We start from the raw sequence: 21,444 nt of genomic DNA, 5'->3' as shown, positions 1-21,444 counted from the left end.
TTGGTAGCGAAACAAATGTATTCATTTTATTTTTTTAAAAACACACAACATCGTTTCACACACTCCCACAATAAACCAAAATTACACAAACTTTAAGAAGTAAATGCGTTATAGCCAAAATGATAGAATACAATTTACACTTTCCAAAAGAATATTAGCATTCACCTTTCAGAACATTTACAACCTGGAAATTCTGATAGATGCAAGATTATGTAAAATATACCTTCCATGGGGTCACCAACAGTCTAGAACATACGCAATCTTAGAATTTTCAACTGGCGATTGGAGAGATATGATCAAATAGACAGAGAATACAAGAGGCTTTTGGCTGTAGACAAGCAGATGGATTCAGTATAATCTTCACGCCTGCATGACTGGCCGAGCTTCTTTAGCTTGTAGCTGGACTCCAGACCCAGAGAATCCTGTTCCTCCCTGTTTTACAAATAGGAGCATACATGCAATCAGGCATGGTTATTATATTAGAGGGCTATAGATCTCTTCTAACAGGTAAAGTAGTTACTTAATATGACTGCTAGCTAATCTTACACGTACAGAAAGTATTCAGAATCTCACTACATCCCCAACACACATGAAATATTTGCAGTGGCACCAACACGTATAAAAACAAATCCAAATTTTGATTTATTTTTTAATTTATTATTTTAATTTTTTAATCTATTAAATTAGCACAAAACAATGAGGAAAAAAGTGAATGCAATGAGTAGGAAGTTCTTGTACATAATGCAAAGGCTAATGTGAAATAACATTAGAATTTTAGATGTTTTTGAGTCAAATATTTACCGTATATACACGAGTATAAGCCGACCCGAGCATAAGCCGAGGCCCCTAATTTTACCACATAAAACTGGGAAAACCTATTGACTCGAGTATAAGCCGGGGGTGGGAAATGCATTGGTCACAGCCTCCCCAGTATATAGCCTGCCAGCCTCTGCCCCAGTGTATATAGCCTGACAGGCTTGCCCCAGTGTATATAGCCGCCCAACCCCCCCTTCCTGTTGTGCAGCACAACAATACCATTGCAGCGAATGGATCGCACAGAAGATCTACGGGGGCCGCCAGAAAGGTGAGTTTTGATTTATTTTTTTGACTCGAGTATAAGCCGAGTTTTGGGTTTTCAGCACATTTTTTGTGCTAAAACACTAGGCTTATACTCGAGTATATAAGGTAATAGAGTTCAAATTAAGTTGAAGAAGCTTAATAATTGTATGGAGGATAGTCTCAATTTTAGAAATTATCCCAAATTCTAGAATTTAAAAGTTAAAATCTAATTTGCCTCCATTTTATTTTTTTAATAAAAAATTATCCTCTTCTTATTGAGTTTAACCCTCCAAGATATTAGAAAGGAATCCAACTAAAAGCTTTGTACTTCCTAACAGGTATGCTTATAGGTTTCCTAACAGGTTTGCTGGAGACAGTGTGGTTACACAGATCTGAAATATCATAGCATTGTGTGTTGATGGTTGCAGTGGGACTATGAAAAATGTATACAGTTTTTCAGATTTGAACTTGGAGCATGGTGGGAGTCTCATCACACTGTTCTATGGTCTCTGCATTAAAACTGCTGGCCAGCTTCTTTCCTCTGCTGCATTATGTAAGCAGAAGCCAGCTACAGTTCTAACTCAGAGCAGAATGGAGGGGCTATGTTGTGTTGAAGGAACAATAAATAAATAAAACCCATGCACAGGAGTGCACCAGATACAATCCTACACCTGCTGCTACTTACACACAGATATAATTACACAGATCTCCAGTGCCAATATCCCACACCTTGGGCTAAAGAGGCTGTCCAGAATTTTTATTTTTTTTTATTAATTTAACTCCAGGTATTATTAAAATAAAAAACGGGGTATACTCACCCCCCTCTGATACGGAGAGCTTTGAGAACATGAGGACACAGGGACCCCTAGTACTGAATGCACCTTTAAAAGGTTAGTAATAAAAGTAGGCTATGGGAACGTGTCATTAGGCAAATATGTGAAATCCTGATAACAGGTTCCCTCTAAAGGTTGTTGTCTAGGATTAGAAAACTGAAGATATATGGTTCTGGAAAGTATAAAAATAATAAACAGCACATCTCCAGTGCTCATTCAGCTGCTGCCACCTGTTAACCGCTCTAAATTTACATAGGTCAGCACTAACATCACGACGACATAGCCCGCATCCGCTTCAGCCTGCAACTGCTGTATACAGAGGATGACAATAAAAAGGGAGGTGTAGCAGCTAAACAGGAGCACTGAAGCAGGTTTTTAATTATGATAACACCCACCCCTTCCTGAGCCATATATCTTGGCTTGGGAATTTTATGGTTCAAAAATTATTCACATAGGTTGGGGGCTCCAATTAAAACACACCTACAACTATTGTATGTAAAATATACATAGGCATACCCTCTGCAAAACAATGATGTCCTTCTCAGTCAGCTTATCCCCACTGATTGGATCAGTCATATCTTTTTTAATGAGTTTTTCAACACACTCCATGGTAACTACTGCTCCTCTGCATAAAACATAACATTAAAGGTGAATTAATTAAAAAATGGAAAGTAATAAAAATTAAACATAACATCAGTTTCCAGTAACTTCACAATACATATCAACATAGCATACATTCCAAAGGTTGGCTTTAGTGTTCCAAAATAGGAGACAAGAACAAATACTATGAGGGGGGTCTAAAAAAGTATTAAAAAAAAGACTACATTTAAATAAGTATAGGTACTACAGCGGAGGGGGGGGGGGCTGGGAGTATTAAGTCAGCCACCAAATTGTGCAAGTACGGATCAGCACGGATCAGTCGTTCTTGACCCTTTGCAGAGAAACAGCCCCTCATTGTGATGTTGCCACCCCCATGCTTCACAGAAGGTATGATGCAACTCAGCATTCACTCTTCTCCAAACACAACGAGTTGTGTTTCTACCAACAGTTCTACTTCGATTTCATCTGACCATATGACATTCTCCTAATACTCTTCTGGAACATCCAAATTCTCTCTAGCAAACTTCAGATGGGACTGGATGTGTACTGGCTTAAGCAGCAGGACACGTCTGGCACTGCAGGATCTGAGGCCCTGGCTGTGTAGTGTGTTACTCATGATAGCCTTTGTTACGCTGGTCCCAGCTTTCTGCAGGTCATTCACTAGTTCCCCCATGTGGTTTTGGGATTTTTCTCATTCTTGTGATCATTTGGACCCAAAGGGGTGAGATCTTGATTGGCATGTCTGATCAAGGGCTATTATCAGTGGTCTTGTAGGTCTTCCATTTTAAAACATTGCTCCCACTAATGCAGATTCCGTCATCCCAGCCTGGTGTAGGTCTACAATTTTGTTTCTGGTATCCTTAGGGTGCGTCCACATGTTCAGTTTTAGATGCAATTTTAATAGTGAAAATAGAGGAGGAGCAGCACTTCATAACGACAGATCCACACCTGCACCTGAGAAACCGAACATGTGGGCGCACCCTTAGACAGCTCTGTGGTCTTCACCGTAGTGGAGTTTGCAGTTGAGGTTGTGGACAGCTGTCTTTATTCTGATATAAAGGATAGGAGTCATTACTATAGGCAATGAGTGAAGGACAGAGGAGCCTCTTAAATAAAGTTAAAGGTTTGTGATAGCCAGGAATCTTGCTTGCTTGTAGGTGACCAAATTAGACAGACAATGTGATTTTCTGGATTTTGGCTTTCTTTGATTTTCTGACCCTTTGCTTTCATGCATTATGAACCAAATATACCTCGAGAATGCTGTAGCTACACTGATGCAGAAAGATATCTCGTTTAATCCCTGAACTTAGTGGTTTTGCTTAAAAACAATTATAAAATTATGATAATGAGGCTCTGTCACTCCTGTGGCTGCCTTGGCTCTTCTCCTCACCCTAATTATGCACTGCTCCAGCCTTGCCCTGTCCAGCAGGAACATAGAATAAATAATCACTGTGTTGTCCCTGAAAGGCAGAATTTATCAATTGCTGCACCATCCCCCAGCTGCTGTGTACAAGTCATCCAGTTAATGCTGTTCCTGTTTATGTGGAAGAACCACTGGTCCTTGTGTTTGGATAGAAACAGACTTATAAACACCTCAATTTCTTCTGCACATAAATGGCTATGGCATACATTGGTTCTATATAATTGATTCACTACTATTTTGAACCACCAGGTGTCAGTATAAATATACAGCACATATGGCCAAAGACTATAGTCACATTTGTTCTAGAAAAAAAAAAAAAAAGCTGGATGTCTAGACTACAGACATTATTAAAAGGGCAGCTGTCATTATGTCTCTGTCACTAGTCCCGTCACCACTACCTGTAGGATCAGCTCACAAGGAATCAATCCCAACCTTTATCTAGTCAATTCAAACGTTAATCATACTAAAATTATCTTTACTTTAATACATGGGCACATGGAGCAAGAAAGTGATGTCACCCATGTCACCCCTGTTACTCCTCCCCCTGCTCATGTCTATGTGTAATGTATAGTAAAGCATTGCTAGTGCTTTTTTATGTGTGTTTTTTGGCTAATTTGGGAGTGTGCCAAGTTAGTAGCTCCTCCAGTATTTGCCTCCCTTTTTCCGGACACTGCAACACAATTTTTTTTATTGCTAGTGCTTTACCTGCTGACATGTGAGAGACCCAGACATCAGCTACACAAGTACCTGACGTGTTCTGCTATACACATCGCTGCATTTTGGAGCAGATGTATCTCTTCTATTCACACACAGGTTGCAGGGGGCGCCAGCACCAGGAACGTCACATCATTATATAGGCCGTCAGTCATGTGTATAGGAGTATCTCATACACACACAGATTGCAGGGAGCGTGGCACCAGGAAGCATAGAGAGGAGCCAGCCCCGGGAGTGTCACACCATTGTACAGCCTGTCAGTCAAGCACTGGGAGTGTGGCTTTACCTCCCACTCATGAATAAGCTGGACGGCTGAATATGATAATGATCCATTGCACTCCTCTCAGGTCATTTGCATACAGCTTTAGGACCTGATTGCTTAAGTTTACAGGCATGTAGATGGACAATGAAGGGATAGGGGAAATGCTTTATAATGAGAGTTTATGAAAATATATTTAGTTAATTATATTTAGTTGGGTTAATTTGCCCAACGGGTTCTCTTTAAAGCATGTTGGGATTACTAGTAGATACATGCTGCACATACAATACACAAGGACATCTGTTCACAATCTAAGGAATGCTCAAGCTTATTAATATTAAAAATGAAACATTTAGAGGTTCATTAGTATTTAGAACACATCTCCTTCAACAATTTAATAATAATCAATATAACACACTTCTCATTATACAGTTCCAGTAAATTTTATCATGGTTCTCATCATCTGGAGCCATTTTACATAAACTTATGACACCTCAAAAAAAAAAAAAAGTTTGCAATGATCTATGGTCTGTTCTAAAAAAAACTCACGAGGGCCGCAGAACAGCACATGGAACAGAGTTGCCAAGCATATCTCGAGTCACAGCACAGACGTATCTGTCTTGGCGGTTTATGAGGCCCACGCGATCCACCTTGTCATCTACGGGAGTGAACTTCACAGAGACCAAGTCTTTCATTTTCAGAGGCTTCCCACTCATGGGGCAGTACACAGTCTTATCCTGTATCAAACAGCAGAACATATATCAGTGATAACTCCCGTGCCTGTAAGTTGAGACCACGAAATACTTCAAGAAATATAGAGTCACAAAATTATGTAAATAAATAAATAAATCAAATGCAAGAGGGGAAAACAAACAATATTTGTGCTTAGAATGTGCGGGTGCATGTGTATAAAGCAAACCACGGCTCAAATGTACATCCCTATAGTCACATGGAGAGAGGGAGCTGCATAATGCAATGCACAAGATTAAAGCTACAAATTAAAGGACCCTCTCCCTTAGTGTAAGAATTCTCTGTAGCTCTTCTGCTACAGACCTAACTGGCAGTAGAAAACAATTGAGCAGAAGAACAAATCCCAAGTGCCTAGGACTTTTTGTGTAAGGTGTAAGTATGTAAAAGTGTAGTAAACAGATAAGTCATGTTCAGGTGTGGCACAACTGCTGTGGATTTGCAACACAGACTATCTTTTGTGAAGAAATAGTAAAAGGGGTTTATCCATCATACACATTTAATCGCAAACCCATGGAATAAGAGCGAACAACCGATCGCTGGGAAATTTTTTAAAAAAATGAAGAACAAGACTCACGGGTTTCTTCACAAGTGTAGATTTTGCTTCTGGGGTCAGTGATGGGATCCAAAAGCTGGGAAGTTGCTTGTTTTTATCCTCACCATTCTGCTGACTACTAGTGCTGGCCTCAGCTGCTGCCCCATTGTTTTCTCCTCATAAAAACAACAACAAAATGATAAATTTTGGGGTTAAAAGTTCTCTCTTTACAAAAGTCTAACTTTAACCTTCTTTACACACAGTTAAAAGATAGTGGGGATCTTTACATGACAGATGTGCGGTATGGAAGGTACCTGCTTTCCTTGTAAAAGGATTAAGTGGTTTACTGATGATTGACATTTCTTTTTCAAGGAATACTTTCATTTTGGATTCCTTGGCAGCTTTATTTAATTCCTCCATTTCATTTTTTTTCTCGTTCTTTTGCTTTTCATAAGTCTGAGATAAAGGATAATAAATTATAAAAGAAAAATGTTGCTTAATGTTCCTCTTGCTACAATCCAGTACTTGCCTGTATAACTGATAGGATAACTTTATTCAAATTTTTAGGTCTTAAACATTCACTTATACTGTGTCAGAGGATTGTTACCTTGCAACCAAGATGAAGGCAAAGTGAACACCAGTTCTTTGGAACCATTAGCCAACAAATAATACAATAGCAATGGGAATGGGCAACATTTATGATTAGGTTACACACGTTTCATAGAAAAACTTTTCCTCTCATGTGATGGGAACCTGTCTGGGTGATTTAGAACACTAAAGCCATCACAGCCAAATAAATATAAATGAAGATTTTGATGTTCCTGCATTGATGCATGTCTTTCCTCAACATTAAAATTTAAGCATCAGAATCTGCGAGTGCCGGGATCTCTTCATTTATATTTATTTGGCTTGGTCCGTACCCGGAGCACCGCATATTCCCGGACGTGCCGTCCATCTGTTTATCTTAAAGCCATCACAGGACCTTTAGTGTGGTTTATTGTCCCAAATCACTCTGTAAAAGTTTTTTTTTACATGGGCACTCGATGCCTGAGCATTGTGGCAAATGAAGCCGGCATAGTACACCCGAGCTTCACATCACAAGGGCCGTATGTACAGCCGGGGTTACTATCCCGGCTTCACTGAAGCAAGGGAGGAGGGGATTTTCTGATCTGAGGTCGCAGTCACACGTACCGCTAAGCGTCTGTTCCTATGTGGTGAAATTGACCAAAGAAAAAAAAAAAAAAAAAACACATTTGCACCATATTCTTTTGGGTCCGTTTTTACAGCTTCCACATTTCCAAATGACATCACCCCTTTATTCTTTGAGTCTGTACGATCATGGAGATCCCAAATATACATAAAGTACAGGCGGTCCCCTACTTAAGAACATCCGACTTACAGACGACCACTAGTTACAAACTGACCTCTGGATGTTGGTAATTTACTGTACTTTAACTCCCAAGCTACAATGATCAGCTCTAATGTCCCCATCCGCATTTGAGCGGTTAACAGCCGCGATTGGTGCCAGCATTATGCAGCAAACATTCACTGTGTATACACTACATCCCCGTCCTGCCCATCCACAGTGCATAGCAAAGGTGACAGTCATCAGGACTTGTATCGGAACAGGGGGGATTGAATAAGTTAAAAGACAACACAATCCCAGAATAATTAGCATAATTTTTAGAACTCCGCAATCAAGGCGCATACAATTATAATAAATGAAGTCCTGATGAACTTTTTAGTTGGACACATCTACCATTAGTAAAACTCATGGTAGATGTCCTGTCAGCAAAATTTTTGTAAAACACAAATAGAATTTCACCTGTTGAAAAAGGAATAATGATATCTACTGCCCTAGATTATTTATAACAAAATCCAATCCTAGCTGATATTTTTTATTCTTAGAACAGAGACTAAAATAAATAATACATACAAGTATTACCTTCATCTGTCGAGCTATTTCCCTTTTCTGGTGTAAGATATACTCCAAAATTGCTTCTTTCTCATAAATGTATCCATCTGACCTGGAAGAATGTTTGTAACTTATTTATTAACAATAAGAATATTAAATATTTATATCATAATCTGTAGGGCTTTACTTATTTATCGTTAAAAGGGGAATAACAATGAAGACCGCCATGATCTATGAGAACATCCACATGAAATCTACCACATGTGCAAAGAGTTTGTATGTTCTCTCCGTGTTTGCGTGGGTTTCCTCCAGGTCCTCTGGTTTCCTTGCACACTCCAAAACATAATGGTAGGTTGATTAGATTGTGAGCCCCATTGGGGACAGGGACCGATTTGGCAAGCTCTGTGCAGAGCTGCGTAATCTGTGTGCACTATATAAATAAAGGAATTATTATTATTACCACTTTCCTGCTAGCTCCATTATCAACCCATGTGTTCAACAGACAGGACAGCAGGCCATCAGAAGATGCTCTGTCTTGTGTTCCAAGCATGCAAAGCAGAATATACAGCTAAAATATAATCTTAAAGGGGTGTTATCATCTACACTACAGGATATGTCATAAAAAGATGATAGATACAGGATATATGTGTGACTACTCTCCATTCAACTATTTAGGAGCTTTGCAAATAGCATGATTTTTACACTTACTCTCTGTTCGGCCTGGTTGCAAGAAGGGGGTCTGTGGACCTGAGACAAGTGCAGAACCCAGAGGAAGGATCCGCATCTCTCATCAATTTATGACATTCTGGGGATGTGTCATAGTGAAGATGGAAAACCCCCTTTAAAAAGGTAGGTCCCACATAATCATTCATAATTCTGTTATGCAGTAGAAAACTCCTTTAACCCCTTAAGGACGCAGCCTGTTTGCAGGTTAAGGCTCGCAACTTTTTTTTGAAATTTGACCAGTGTCTCTTCCTGTGGTAATAACTTTTCAACGCTTTAAGATATCTCTGTGATTTTGAGATTGTTTTCTCGTGAGACATTGTAGTTTATGTTAGTAGTGTCATTTCGGTGATCCGTTCCTTTTTTGGGGGGTAAAAATTCAAAAATTTAGGAAAAATTTGAAAAAAATGACTATTTTCAAAGTTTCAAATGTTATACTTTTTAGACAAAAAGTGATACCACAAATTTTTTTTGATAGAAACCTTTTGCCATTGGTCTTCTTTTTATATCCATTATTTGTTTTAAGTTTCCATTTTTTTTATGGATGTGAGAAGGTTTGAAGTTTTAGTAGCAACTTCTCAGATTTTCTTGAAATTTGAAAAATGCGAACTTTTTGGTGATCAATTCAGTTTGGAAGTGCTCTATAAAGGCTTATGTACTATATACCCCCACAAGTAACACCATTTTATGAACCTAACATCTCAACCTATTCAAATCAGCATTTAAGAAGTCTGTTAACCCTTTAATTATTTTTCCGGAAGCATATGAAAATGGAGTGGAAATTTTGAAATTTCAATTTTGGATTTCAATCTTTCCAATTTAGCCCTAAAATGGATACATTCAGAAGGAATTTGAGGTAAATATATATTCCTAATTTCTTGCCCTGCTTCTTCCGAGTACGGCGATACCAGACATGTGGATGTCAGCTGCTGTTTCCCCGCACAGCGATGTCCAGAACAGAGTTAGCGATACTGGGAATTTGGAAAGCCAATTTGGCTGCAAATATTTTGTGGTGCCACAGTGTAATTGAAGAGCCCCTGAAGTAAAAGTACAATAGAAAACCCCCCAAAATGTCACCATTTCGGAAACTAGACCCCTCAAAGAATTTATCGGTGGTTGTGGTGAGCATTTTAACCCCCGACACACTGGTCAAAATTTAATGCAAAGTAAATGGTGCAGAGTAAAAATTGCGTTTTTATCTCAAAAATGTCATTTTAGTGCCTCATATACTGTGCCCAACCCATGCCACTTCAGACAAACACCCCAAAAATCATTCTGCGGGTTGTCCCGAGTACGGCAATACCACACATGTGCCAATAATTTACAGGCTGGGCACACAGAAGGGATGAGAACGGAAGGAGTGAAATTTTGATTTTCCAGCTCCGTTTTCACACGTTTGGATTTGGAGTGCCATGTCATGTTGGCAGGGCCCGTGAGGTGCCAGTGCAATAGAAACCCCCAATAAATGATACCATTACGGAAACTAGACCCCTCAAAGAATTTATCGGTGGTTGTGGTGAGCATTTTAACCCCCGACACACTGGTCAAAATTTAATGCAAAGTAAATGGTGCAGAGTAAAAATTGCGTTTTTATCTCAAAAATGTCATTTTAGTGCCTCATATACTGTGCCCAACCCATGCCACTTCAGACAAACACCCCAAAAATCATTCTGCGGGTTGTCCCGAGTACGGCAATACCACACATGTGCCAATAATTTACAGGCTGGGCACACAGAAGGGATGAGAACGGAAGGAGTGAAATTTTGATTTTCCAGCTCCGTTTTCACACGTTTGGATTTGGAGTGCCATGTCATGTTGGCAGGGCCTGTGAGGTGCCAGTGCAATAGAAACCCCCAATAAATGATACCATTACGGAAACTAGACCCCTCAAAGAATTTATCGGTGGTTGTGGTGAGCATTTTAACCCCCGACACGCTGGTCAAAATTGAATGCAGAGTAAATGGTGCAGAGTAAAAATTGCGTTTTTATCTCAAAAATGTCATTTTAGTGCCTCATATACTGTGCCCAACCCATGCCACTTTAGACAAACACCCCAAAAATCATTCTGCGGGTTGTCCCAAATACAGCAATACCACACATGTGCCAATAATTTACAGGCTGGGCACACGGCAGGGGTCAGGAAGAAAGAAGCACAATTTAGGTTTTCAAGCTTTGTTTTCACTAGATTGGTAATGGGGGGTACCCCTGAGGTACCAGTACAATAGAAACCCCCAAGTAGTGAACCCATTTTGGAAAGGGCACCCCTCAAAGAATGTATGTAGGCTTGTATGAGCATTTTAACCCCCAACACGCTGGCCAAAATTGAATGCAAAGTAAAGGGTGCAGAGTAAAAATTGTGTTTTTATCTCAAAAATGTCATTTTAGTGCCTCGTGTACTGTGCCCAACCCATGCCACTTTAGACAAACACCCCAAAAATCATTCTGCGGGTTGTCCCGAGTACGGAAATACCACACATGTGCCAATAATTTACAGGCTGGGCACACGGCAGGGGTCAGGAAGAAAGAAGCACAATTTTGGTTTTCAAGCTTCGTTTTCACTAGATTGGTAATGGGGGGTACCCCTGAGGTACCAGTACAATAGAAACCCCCAAGTAGTGAACCCATTTTGGAAAGGGCACCCCTCAAAGAATGTATGTAGGCTTGTATGAGCATTTTAACCCCCAACACGCTGGCCAAAATTGAATGCAAAGTAAAGGGTGCAGAGTAAAAATTGTGTTTTTATCTCAAAAATGTCATTTTAGTGCCTCGTGTACTGTGCCCAACCCATGCCACTTTAGACAAACACCCCAAAAATCATTCTGCGGGTTGTCCCAAATACAGCAATACCACACATGTGCCAATAATTTACAGGCTGGGCACACGGCAGGGGTCAGGAAGAAAGAAGCACAATTTTGGTTTTCAAGCTTCGTTTTCACTAGATTGGTAATGGGGGGTACCCCCGAGGTACCAGTACAATAGAAACCCCCAAGTAGTGAACCCATTTTGGAAAGGGCACCCCTCAAAGAATGTATGTAGGCTTGTATGAGCATTTTAACCCCTAAGGTGCTGGCTAAAATTTAATACAAAGTGAGTAGTGCAGAGAAACAATTGTATTGCAATTTATCAAATATGCCATTGAAGTGACAAAAGTATTTTGCCCAACTCATGCCACTGGGGAAAAACACATCAAAAATCATTCTGCGGGTTACCCCGGTTAGGGCAATACCCCATAGGAGGCAATAATCTGTAGGATGGAGACACGGTAGGGCTCAAAAGGGAATAACTTGTTGGAGCACAGACATTGTACATTTTTTTTTTCTTTTTGGCATCATGAAAGATTTGTAGATGCCAATAGGGGCCAGTACAGTAGAAATCCCTAAGAACTGACCCTATTTTGGAAACTACACCCTTCCATGAATTAATCTAGGGGTATAGTTAGCATTTTAACCCCACAGGTGGACCCCTGAAAAAGTGCATAATGGATAGTGCATAGTAAAAAATATCTATTATGTCATTTTGTGCCCAGCTGCTGCCATGGGAGACAAACACCCTAAAAATCATGATGCATGTTTTCCCGGGTAAAGCATACGGGGCAGTAATCTACAGGCTGGGCACATGGCAGGGCTTAGAAGGGAAGGTGCGGCATGTGGCATGATGTATAAGCTGTGCGTCAGGGTAGAAACAGAGTACTCTAAAAATCCAGGGATGTATGATAAATTCGGAAGCAATCTTTCATACATAACCCTGGTTTTTCTGGGCATGTCTCACAGTGATGAATGGTGTCCTTCCGAATGCCATTTTTGGAGCACACCCTGCACCTCTTCTGTGTCCTTCCCTTGCTGGCTGTTTGGGGAACTACTCCTGGAAAGTGCTGCCCTGGTACAATACGTGTTGGGGCCTCACTTCCAGATGTGCTAGCACTCCCCCCTTCCTGGTCTCCAAAAAGAAAGTACTTTATTACCACCTCTTGAAATTCCAGGAAAGTTCCCCTCTGGCCGGCATATCGATGCAGCACATAAGCATTATACAATGCCATCTGCATCATGTGCACGGCCAGCTTCTTGTACCACACCCTCGACTTCCGCATGGCATTGTACGGCTGAAGCACCTGGTCAGACAAGTCCACCCCTCCCATGTATTTGTTATAATCTAAAATACAGTCTGGCTTGGGGGTTTCTGTACTGGCACCTCGTACTGGTACAGGGGTGGTGGTGTGCTCATGTATTGTGGTTAATACAAGGACTTCTCTCTTGTCCTTGTACTTAACACACAGTACAGAGTCGCTGCATAGTGCCCTGCTTTCGTGCCTTTTAAGTTTTTGCCCAAGCAGCGACTTAGGGAGACCTCTCTGATTTCTGCGTACAGTGCCGCATGCCGCAGTATTTCTGGAAGTGAGGTACTTGAACAGGGTGGTGCTGGTGTAGAAATTGTCCAGGTAGAGGTGGTAGCCCTGGTCCAGCAGTGGGTGCACTAAATCCCACACTATCTTCCCTGTAACACCCAGGAAGGGGGGGCATTCTGGGGGCACTATAGTGGAGTCCTTCCCTTCATATATCCTGAACTTGTATGTGTACCCTGATGAACTTTCGCACAGCTTATACATCTTCACACCATACCTTGCCCTCTTATTGGGCAGGTACTGGCGGAAGTGAAGTCTCCCTTTGAATTGTACTAGGGACTCGTCTATGCTTACATGTTTTGCGGGGGTATATGCCTGGGCAAACTTGGCACTAAAATGATCTAATATGGGCCTGACCTTAAATAACCGATCATAACTGGGGTCACCTCTGGGTGGGCACTGTGTGTTGTCAGTGTAGTGCAAAAACTTATGGATGGCTTCAAAGCGCATCCTGCTCATTGCCATGCGGAACATGGGGGTGTGGTACAGAATGTCTGTGCTCCAGTAGTCCCTGATTGAAGGCTTCTTTACTATCCCCATAAGGAGTATTATGCCCCAATACTTGTGCATCTCTGCTGCAGTGACAGGGGTCCACCTGTAGGGTTGTGCATAAAAGGACGTGGGGTTTTGGGTAATATGTTGTGCAGCATAGAGATTGGTCTGGACTACAATTAAATTCAACAGCTCCTCATCAAAAAAAAAACTTAAAAAAGTCCACAGCTCTGAGCCCTGTCGTGTCAAAGTTAATTCCAGGATGGCCCAAAAAGTCAGGGACCTGAGGGGTATAATTATCTGGGGCTACCCATGTGGGGTCAGTGGAAGCCCCAGACGCTTCTCCTGCAGAAGTCCCAGAAACTTCTCCTGCAGAAGTCCCAGGCACTTCTCCTGCAGAAGTCCCAGGCACTTCTCCTGCAGAAGTCCCAGGCACTTCTCCTGCAGAAGTCCCAGGCACTTCTCCTGCAGAAGTCCCAGGAACCCTACGGCGCCTTCTTGGGGGTCCTTCCAGGTCACTGGAAGATGAGCAGGAGGATGATGATAGGTAAAAGGGACCATCATCCCCACTAGCTGACTCGGTGTCAGAGGCAAGCATGTTATATGCCTCCAACACGGTGTACGTCTTCTGAGACATTTCACACAAAAAAAATAGAGAACTAGAAAAATTAGATAATGTGCACCAAACTACACGGATAAACCGTCTAGCAGGCACACAAAAAAAAAAATATAATGCACACCAAACTACACGGACAAGCCGCACAGATGGCACACACAAAAAATAATGTGCACTAAACTACACGGACAAGCCGCACAGATAGCACACAAAAAAAAAAAAAAGATAATGCACACCAAACTACACGGACAAGCCGCACAGATGGCACACACCAAAAATAATGCGCACTAAACTACACGGACAAGCCGCACAGATAGCACACAAAAAATAATGCGCACTAAACTACACGGACAAGCCGCACAGATAGCACACAAAAAAAAAAAAAGATAATGCACACCAAACCACACGGACCAGCCGCACAGATGGCACACAAAAAATAATGCGCACTAAACTACACGGACAAGCCGCGCAGATAGCACACAAAAAAAAATAATGCGCACTAAACTACACGGAGAAGCCGCACAGATAGCACACAAAAAAAATAATGCGCACTAAACTACACGGACAAGCCGCACAGATAGCACACAAAAAAAAAGATAATGCACACCAAACCACACGGACCAGCCGCACAGATGGCACACACAAAAAGTAGCTACGTACGGGCGCTCTGGAAAAAAATATTACCAGGCACCGAAAAAAAACCTATGTGCACCGCGCAAAAAGGCGCTACAAATGCACCTAGCTTGCCCTAAGACAAACTAACTACCGCTAAGACTGCTAAAGATTCTGTGCAGCGCTATTCACACGGCGCACTGAAAAGTGCGTCCAGTGCAGAACAACGCTAACACAGCGCACTGAAAAGTGCGTTTGGGTTCAGAAGGGACAGACAGGGAAAAACGGAAGACACGTGGGATCACACAAGGCGATCACACAGGGAACACACAGGACACAGGAAAAAACAGATAGGGATGGGAATTTGTAGGGAACAATAGGGATCAGATAAGGATCAGAACACTATTTATAGTGTAAAAGTGTATTTTGGTGCACACAGTAACGCTCTCTCCTCTCTCCAGCGATACCAAACCAAAATGGTGCCGCTGGAGGAAGAGGAAGGGGCTAAAACCACGTTTTTTAGCCCAAAATCGCTGTAATTGGCCAGTCAGGTTTGACTGGCCAATCACGGCGATCGGCGGGCGGGACCGATTTGATTGGTCGGGTGACGGAGACAGGAACTCCTCCTGCCTCTGTCACCCAATTCTCGTCCCGATGTCACCACGTCGCGAGACGTGGTGACAATTCTAAAATCCTATGCGCTCGCGCCGTAGCTGTACTGCGCTGAGCGCTAATCGTCGGAAGCTGCGCAGTACAGCTACGGCGCGGAGCGCTAAGGGGTTAAACTTAATTATTCGGCTTAGATTTTAAGTTTGGTCTGTCCTGATAACAAGTTTACTACACTTACGTTACAACTGGGTCTTTACATGGCTGTAGGGACAAGCAACAACAATCAAAATCTTTTACGGCATCTTTGCTAAGACGAACTGTCTGTGTACCATATCCAGAAGCAGCTGAAAACACAAAATGGCAATTTATCAAAACAGATAATGGTACAGAATAATGGAACATACATTTTATAGTAGAAGTGCAAATATGTAAGTAGTTGTCACCACACAGATACAATACAAAGAGATACAGTGTTGGTTATTAGAAATTGTAAGCCAGATGGATACAAGTGCAAAAAGTCAATACTATGGGAACTGTTAAAGAGACACTGTTGCCAGATTTAATACCATTAAACTACTAGCCCCACCTTCTCAGGTAGGGTATGAAATATTTTTTTCCTAGGATTTCCTCTTTTATGTAAAATGTCACCCGTTTATCTATATAAGTCATGAGCAGAGAAGTCATATATGCCTGAGATGAGTGAAGTTAGAGGCTGAAGGGAAAGTGTCAACCGAGACGCCCCCATCTGCGGTTTTATAGCACCTAGAAGCATGCTTTTGTGGTCATTTGAAACATAAGATTAGCTTTCAAACTATAGAAAGACAACTCTCTTTACAGGCAGTTAAAGAGAGTTGGAAATGAGAGCTGCAGGCATGTTTCTAGGTGCTATAGAACCAATGATAGAGGGGTTTGAAGTGACACAACCCCTACAGCCGCTAAAAAAGGCAGACCAATATATGACTCTTCTTTGCTCATTGTTACAAGACTCTGGCAAAGTTTTTTTTTTTTTTTAAATGGGTAAAATGGGCGACATTTCTCATAAAGAGGCAATTATAGAAAGGTGATTTCATACCTTACCTGAAAGTAGTAGTTAGCCTTAAAGGGGTTGTTAGAGACCTGGCTGGCAGGGGGCTGCTTGAAAAAAATAAATACATACTAACTTCCACAGTCCCTCCCGGTGTCCGGAACCGCCAACTTTCCGGGCCGTACCCCTGTTTGTTTACCAGGGCATGGAAGCTGCACTCAGACAAGCTTCTGTCCGGCCACGCCCACTTGTCCTCATATCCCAGCACTGTTTGTGAGTCACTAACAGTGCGTGAGCTCCACTGATGCACCAATGACATTTATAATTGACTATGCAAACCCCAAACTCAGGCTGAAAAAGGACCTGCTCTACCTTTCCTGCCTCACACAGTCGAAAATAGTGCGATTATTTGTACGCCCTCTGGGGCCCATATGAAAAAGATTTAATCCCAGACAACGCATTTAAGGATTTAATAATACAAACAGATACTCTTGTCAACCAAAGAAAATATGAAATGCTGCCATTTGTAAAATTTTACCTTGAGGCCAGTTTAGAAGGATAGAAATAAGAGAACTAGTGCCAAATTAACATAGCAGATCATCCCTCTATTTTTTTTTTTTAACCGTCAACCACAATGCTGCTGATATAAAAGGCTACCGATAATGTTTCTGCTTTGGCTAAACCGAACTGCATTGAAGAATTAAGTTGACTTTATTTTTTCACAGATCCCCACAGATAGTTCTAACCTGTATCTTTCTTTTTCTCATAGTAGGTGTAGACAGCCCCAGCCGTGCAGTTTTTGCCATGTCTTGTCATTTTCTGTGCATAAGACTCTGTAAAAGAAAAAAATTTAATGTTAACAAAGCAATATTAATTAGGTACACAGACAAGTGCAGAATAGCTATGGATACAGCCATGTGACTTTTGTCAGAAGGAATCTCTGCTACTGCTACTACTATTACTGCAACATTATTCATTAATTGTTTTAGTAAAAAGATGCAGTTCCTGACTCCTGAACCCGTGATGACATTTTCACAAATACAGCTAGTGATAGGTTCCCATTGAGCCCTATTAACAAACTAACAGCCTTCTTTTAGCTTAAAATGGTTTCCCTCATATAAATCAACTTTATCTTATATTACCTGGCATCAGAGGGGCTGTGATTTTGTGTGATGAGATACATACATGGGTTAGACGTTTCAAATGTAACAGGACCTTAAATGACATCACCCATGACATGAAGTGGCCAATGATGTAACAGAGCGCTCTCTCTCTCTCACAGGGTCCGACCACACATTCAGTTTTTCAGATGTAGTTTTTGATACCCAAAGCAGGAATGGTTTTGACGCCAAAAACTGCAGCTGAAAAACTAAACATGTGAACGCACCCTCAATTTTCCACATAGCAGCACGTGCTGTAGCACTGAGACCTGTCAAATCAGGACTAGGGCGGCAGGGCAGTGCAGTGATCCCTGCATATACCGGACCCCATTGCTATCATTGGACCCACATCAAGTGAGTTGCATAAAAGTTTACAAACATAATTTTTTTTAACCCCTTATTACCAACGCGGTTTTTCGAATCTCACATGTCTCACGGTAATTGGTTATAACTTCGGAACACTAACATATCCTGGTGAATTGGAGATTGTGCTTAATGTAAGTTGTAAAATTTAAGTGAAAAGTTTTGCGTTTCGTTTGGCAAAAGTTCTTAAAAATTCTTCATTTTCATAGTTTGAAATGTTCTGCTTTCCAGACAGGAAGTAAAACTACCCAAAAGCTTGATAATTAACATTTACAGAATGTCTGCTTTATGTTGAGATGATATTTTATGTGTCCTCTCATTTTTCTAGGATGTTATGAGGCGCAGAACTTTAGGTGCGATTTTTCTCATTTTCATGAAAAGAAAATAATATTAAAACTTCATAAATTACCCCACTACATAAACTTAAAGGGGTTATCCGGGTTTAAATTTTTTTTTATGGCCGGGTTGGGGAGGGCTAGTTAAACATAATAAACATGGACTTACCCCCTCCGGCGCCGCCGATGTCCCGCGCCGCGGTCACTTCGATCCGTGCCCCTGTAAACAAACAGGGGCACGGAAGCCGCGCACAGGGAGCTTCCGGTCCGCGATGTGGACGGCTCCTCCCATGCGTCCCTATCTCTCAGCGTTGTAAGCGCTGGGAGATGGTGCGCATGGGAGCATCTGGCCGGCCGGAAGCTCCCTGTGCGCCGGTGTAATGAAACCGGCGCACGGAAAAGACGGGCCGCGGTGCGGGACATCGGCGGCACCGGAGGAGGTAAGTAGATGTTTATTATGTTTAAATAGCCCTCCCCAGCCCGGACATAAAAAATTTTTTAAACCCGGATAACCCCTTTAACCCCTCAACGTATGTAAAACAACTTCTATAAGTGTTTCACATGGGTTGAAACAATATGGACCTGCGATTTAGAAGCTTTTGCATTGTTTTGGAAAATACATTCATTTAAACCAAAACTGACAGTTTGAATGAATGAATAAAATTACATATTTGTACATATATGTACAGTGTACATATTTGGTGCCAACTACTGTATGGGCGCATGGCCCGGCATAAAATGAAAGCAGCGCTATTCACAGCAGATTTGTATTGGCACAACGAATAGGCCAGTGATGGCGAACCTTTTAGAGGCCGAGTGCCCAAACTTCAACCCAAAACCCCGCTTATTTATCGCTTGGTGCCAACCAAAAATTAAAGCACCTCGTAGATCCTGGCACAGACACTGTGCTAATCTTCTTATGTTTGTTATCCATTATCTCCTTCCTTCTAAAAATTATGCTTATTAGCCTGTGGGGCTATGAGTGTCTGTGCACACACACACACACACTGTAATATCGGCAGCAGTGAGCAAAACAGTGTGAGGGGGAAGTGCTCTTTGTACAGTGTAACAGCCTGTGAATCAGCAGCACGGAGAGGCTCTAATACACCCATAGCCTTACTGGTTCATTAGCACATTTTAAGGAGTCTGGATCTATGAGTAAGTGTCTCTGGTTTATCATGTTTGATTTTGATGGCAGATCTTCTTTAAAGGAGTATGCTTGGGACTCTGACTTTCGTGTGACATATTTACTGCTAGATCACAGATGATTTCTTACTTACTGGTCACACAACAGTGGCCCTATTCTAGGTGATATATATATATATATATATATAAGTTAGATTAGACAGTAAACAGATCTACTAGATTCATCTTCCAGGATTAACCACTGTAACAGATCTGGTGAATTTTCTAATGGTCCGTTTTTTGTTTTGTTTTTAAAAGTATTGTCCGTAATTATCAGTTTCTTCATAAAGGTCTCCAGTGGGGTATGGACAAATTCTATTCTAAAAACGTTAGGAGTTGTCCAGGTTTTCTTTATAAAACAATGAACATAGTAAACAATGTATACTCACCTCGCTCTAGTGCAGTGCATCACTGCTGGTCTGTGTATATACAGAGATTATTCTGTGAGGTCACGTGGACAGTGCATATGTCTATCGGAGCCGACATGCTACAGCTAGAGCCGACATGCTACAGCTAGAGCCGACATGCTACAGCTAGAGCCGACATGCTACAGCTAGAGCCGACATGCTACAGCTAGAGCCGACATACCAGGGAATGGGTGAGCTGGTGCTGGAGCTTATTTTTGTTAGTGTTTTAAACCGCTGTATCACAGTTTAAAACACTTTTTAAACTTTATAGCCGGCACTTACCATGCGCGCGGCTCTCCTTCACTTCCTATGTAGCCGCGCATGGTAAGCGCCGGGCGCATACCTCCCTGCGCCGGCTATAAAGTTTAAAAACCGCGATACAGCGGTTTAAAACACTAACAAAAATAAGCTCCGGCACCAGCTCACCCTGAGCTGGTGCTCGGTGTTTTCTTCTTAAACCTGCTACTGCAAGTGGTAGGTTTCCTTTAGGTAAGGGACGATTTCTCTTCTTCACTAACAACCAGAGTGAGTCTCCAGCACCAGAGGGAAAAAAGTATTTGTTCATTTGTAACATTTGAAAAGGCAAGAAAAATGAATAAAAAGAAAGATACTCCTGACTGTGTCTTTACCCTGGTGATCAATAAAAACGTTCTGTAAAGGTGGTGTTACATTTATAACACTTATTACATGGCTCTACGCATCAAGGGAAACCCTCACACAACTGGCAGGACCACAAAAAGGGATTAGACCACGCTCCACGGTCAGCTGAAGCATAATGTAAAACGCTTCAAGCACGCCATTCAGATATATAAGAAGCTACTTATCAGTAAACCCTCCAGTACTCACTGAAGCTTGTTTACTTCGGAAACGTCGCTGGCCACAGGATCCAGGGAGTCGCAAGTTTATGACGTAGATGAGCCGGAGCTCGCATTAGAGGTGGGGGGAGGATGAGGGGGTAGAGGCGGGGTGGGAGGAGGACAGTAGAGGCGGGGCGGGATTTGTTCCACTTTCAATTACGTTTCTTGGGCGGGAATGGGACTCGTTATGTGAGGGGTAGAGAGCGGAGTGAAGCGGATACGCACCTGTCCGTGTTTCTATATGGGACTGCAGAATGTCAGGGCTGTTGTGACGTATACGGACACACTGCCGTGTCCTGTTATACGATATACTGGCTGTTATGAATAGTGCTTCTCCTGTAGTAGTCAGGACATGATGGGAGTTGTCAGCTCACCCTTGTTTACAGGGAGTGACCGGGTGTTCAGCGATTTTATTTCTCGGTCACACTGTGAACTATATTACCTGGTGGAGTAACGGCAGCAATAGGCAGGAGTGTGAGCTTTAGGGGCCACGTCAGGTCGCTGGGTGGAGGGTAGTGCTGGAGGACTCCGAGCTATTAGAACCCTTCATTCTTACGTTTCTTTCTTATTGGCATTG

General features: G+C 41.9%; 1 protein-coding gene across 7 annotated transcripts; it reads right to left on the bottom strand.

The window, feature by feature from the left end:
• Positions 1-20,997, bottom strand: NOSIP (nitric oxide synthase interacting protein). Of its 7 annotated transcripts, none has more exons than XM_072110356.1 (9): positions 20,857-20,997; positions 17,307-17,393; positions 15,775-15,880; positions 8,107-8,197; positions 6,485-6,626; positions 6,213-6,349; positions 5,438-5,625; positions 2,409-2,517; positions 1-432 (listed from the first exon to the last, which is right to left on the bottom strand). In XM_072110356.1, exons 2-9 carry the CDS (start codon positions 17,374-17,376, stop codon positions 361-363), a joined length of 915 nt encoding a protein of 304 aa, XP_071966457.1. In that variant the 5' UTR covers positions 17,377-17,393; positions 20,857-20,997; the 3' UTR covers positions 1-360. The 7 variants fall into 7 exon arrangements, with proteins under 7 accessions (XP_071966457.1, XP_071966459.1, XP_071966460.1 ...); XM_072110358.1 differs by having other exon boundaries at positions 6,213-6,346; XM_072110359.1 differs by having other exon boundaries at positions 6,213-6,343.
• Between the last annotated feature and the right edge of the window lie 447 nt (positions 20,998-21,444).

This window comes from Engystomops pustulosus, chromosome 6, assembly GCF_040894005.1.
Source record: "Engystomops pustulosus chromosome 6, aEngPut4.maternal, whole genome shotgun sequence".
Taxonomy (NCBI): Eukaryota; Metazoa; Chordata; class Amphibia; order Anura; family Leptodactylidae; genus Engystomops; species Engystomops pustulosus.
This window is presented reverse-complemented; position numbering and strand designations above follow the sequence as displayed.

What these genes read in the sequence shown, in the direction of transcription:
- NOSIP (XM_072110356.1), bottom strand. Translation starts at nt 17,376, where the DNA reads ATGACAAGACATGGCAAAAACTGCACGGCTGGGGCTGTCTACACCTAC. An exon ending in GACAGATGAAGGTAATACTT is followed by an intron (nt 6,627 to 8,106) that starts GTATGTATTATT and finishes CCTTTATCTCAG; the next exon opens with ACTTATGAAAAGCAAAAGAA. An exon ending in CTACACTTGTGAAGAAACCC is followed by an intron (nt 5,626 to 6,212) that starts GTGAGTCTTGTT and finishes TGTTTGATACAG; the next exon opens with GATAAGACTGTGTACTGCCC.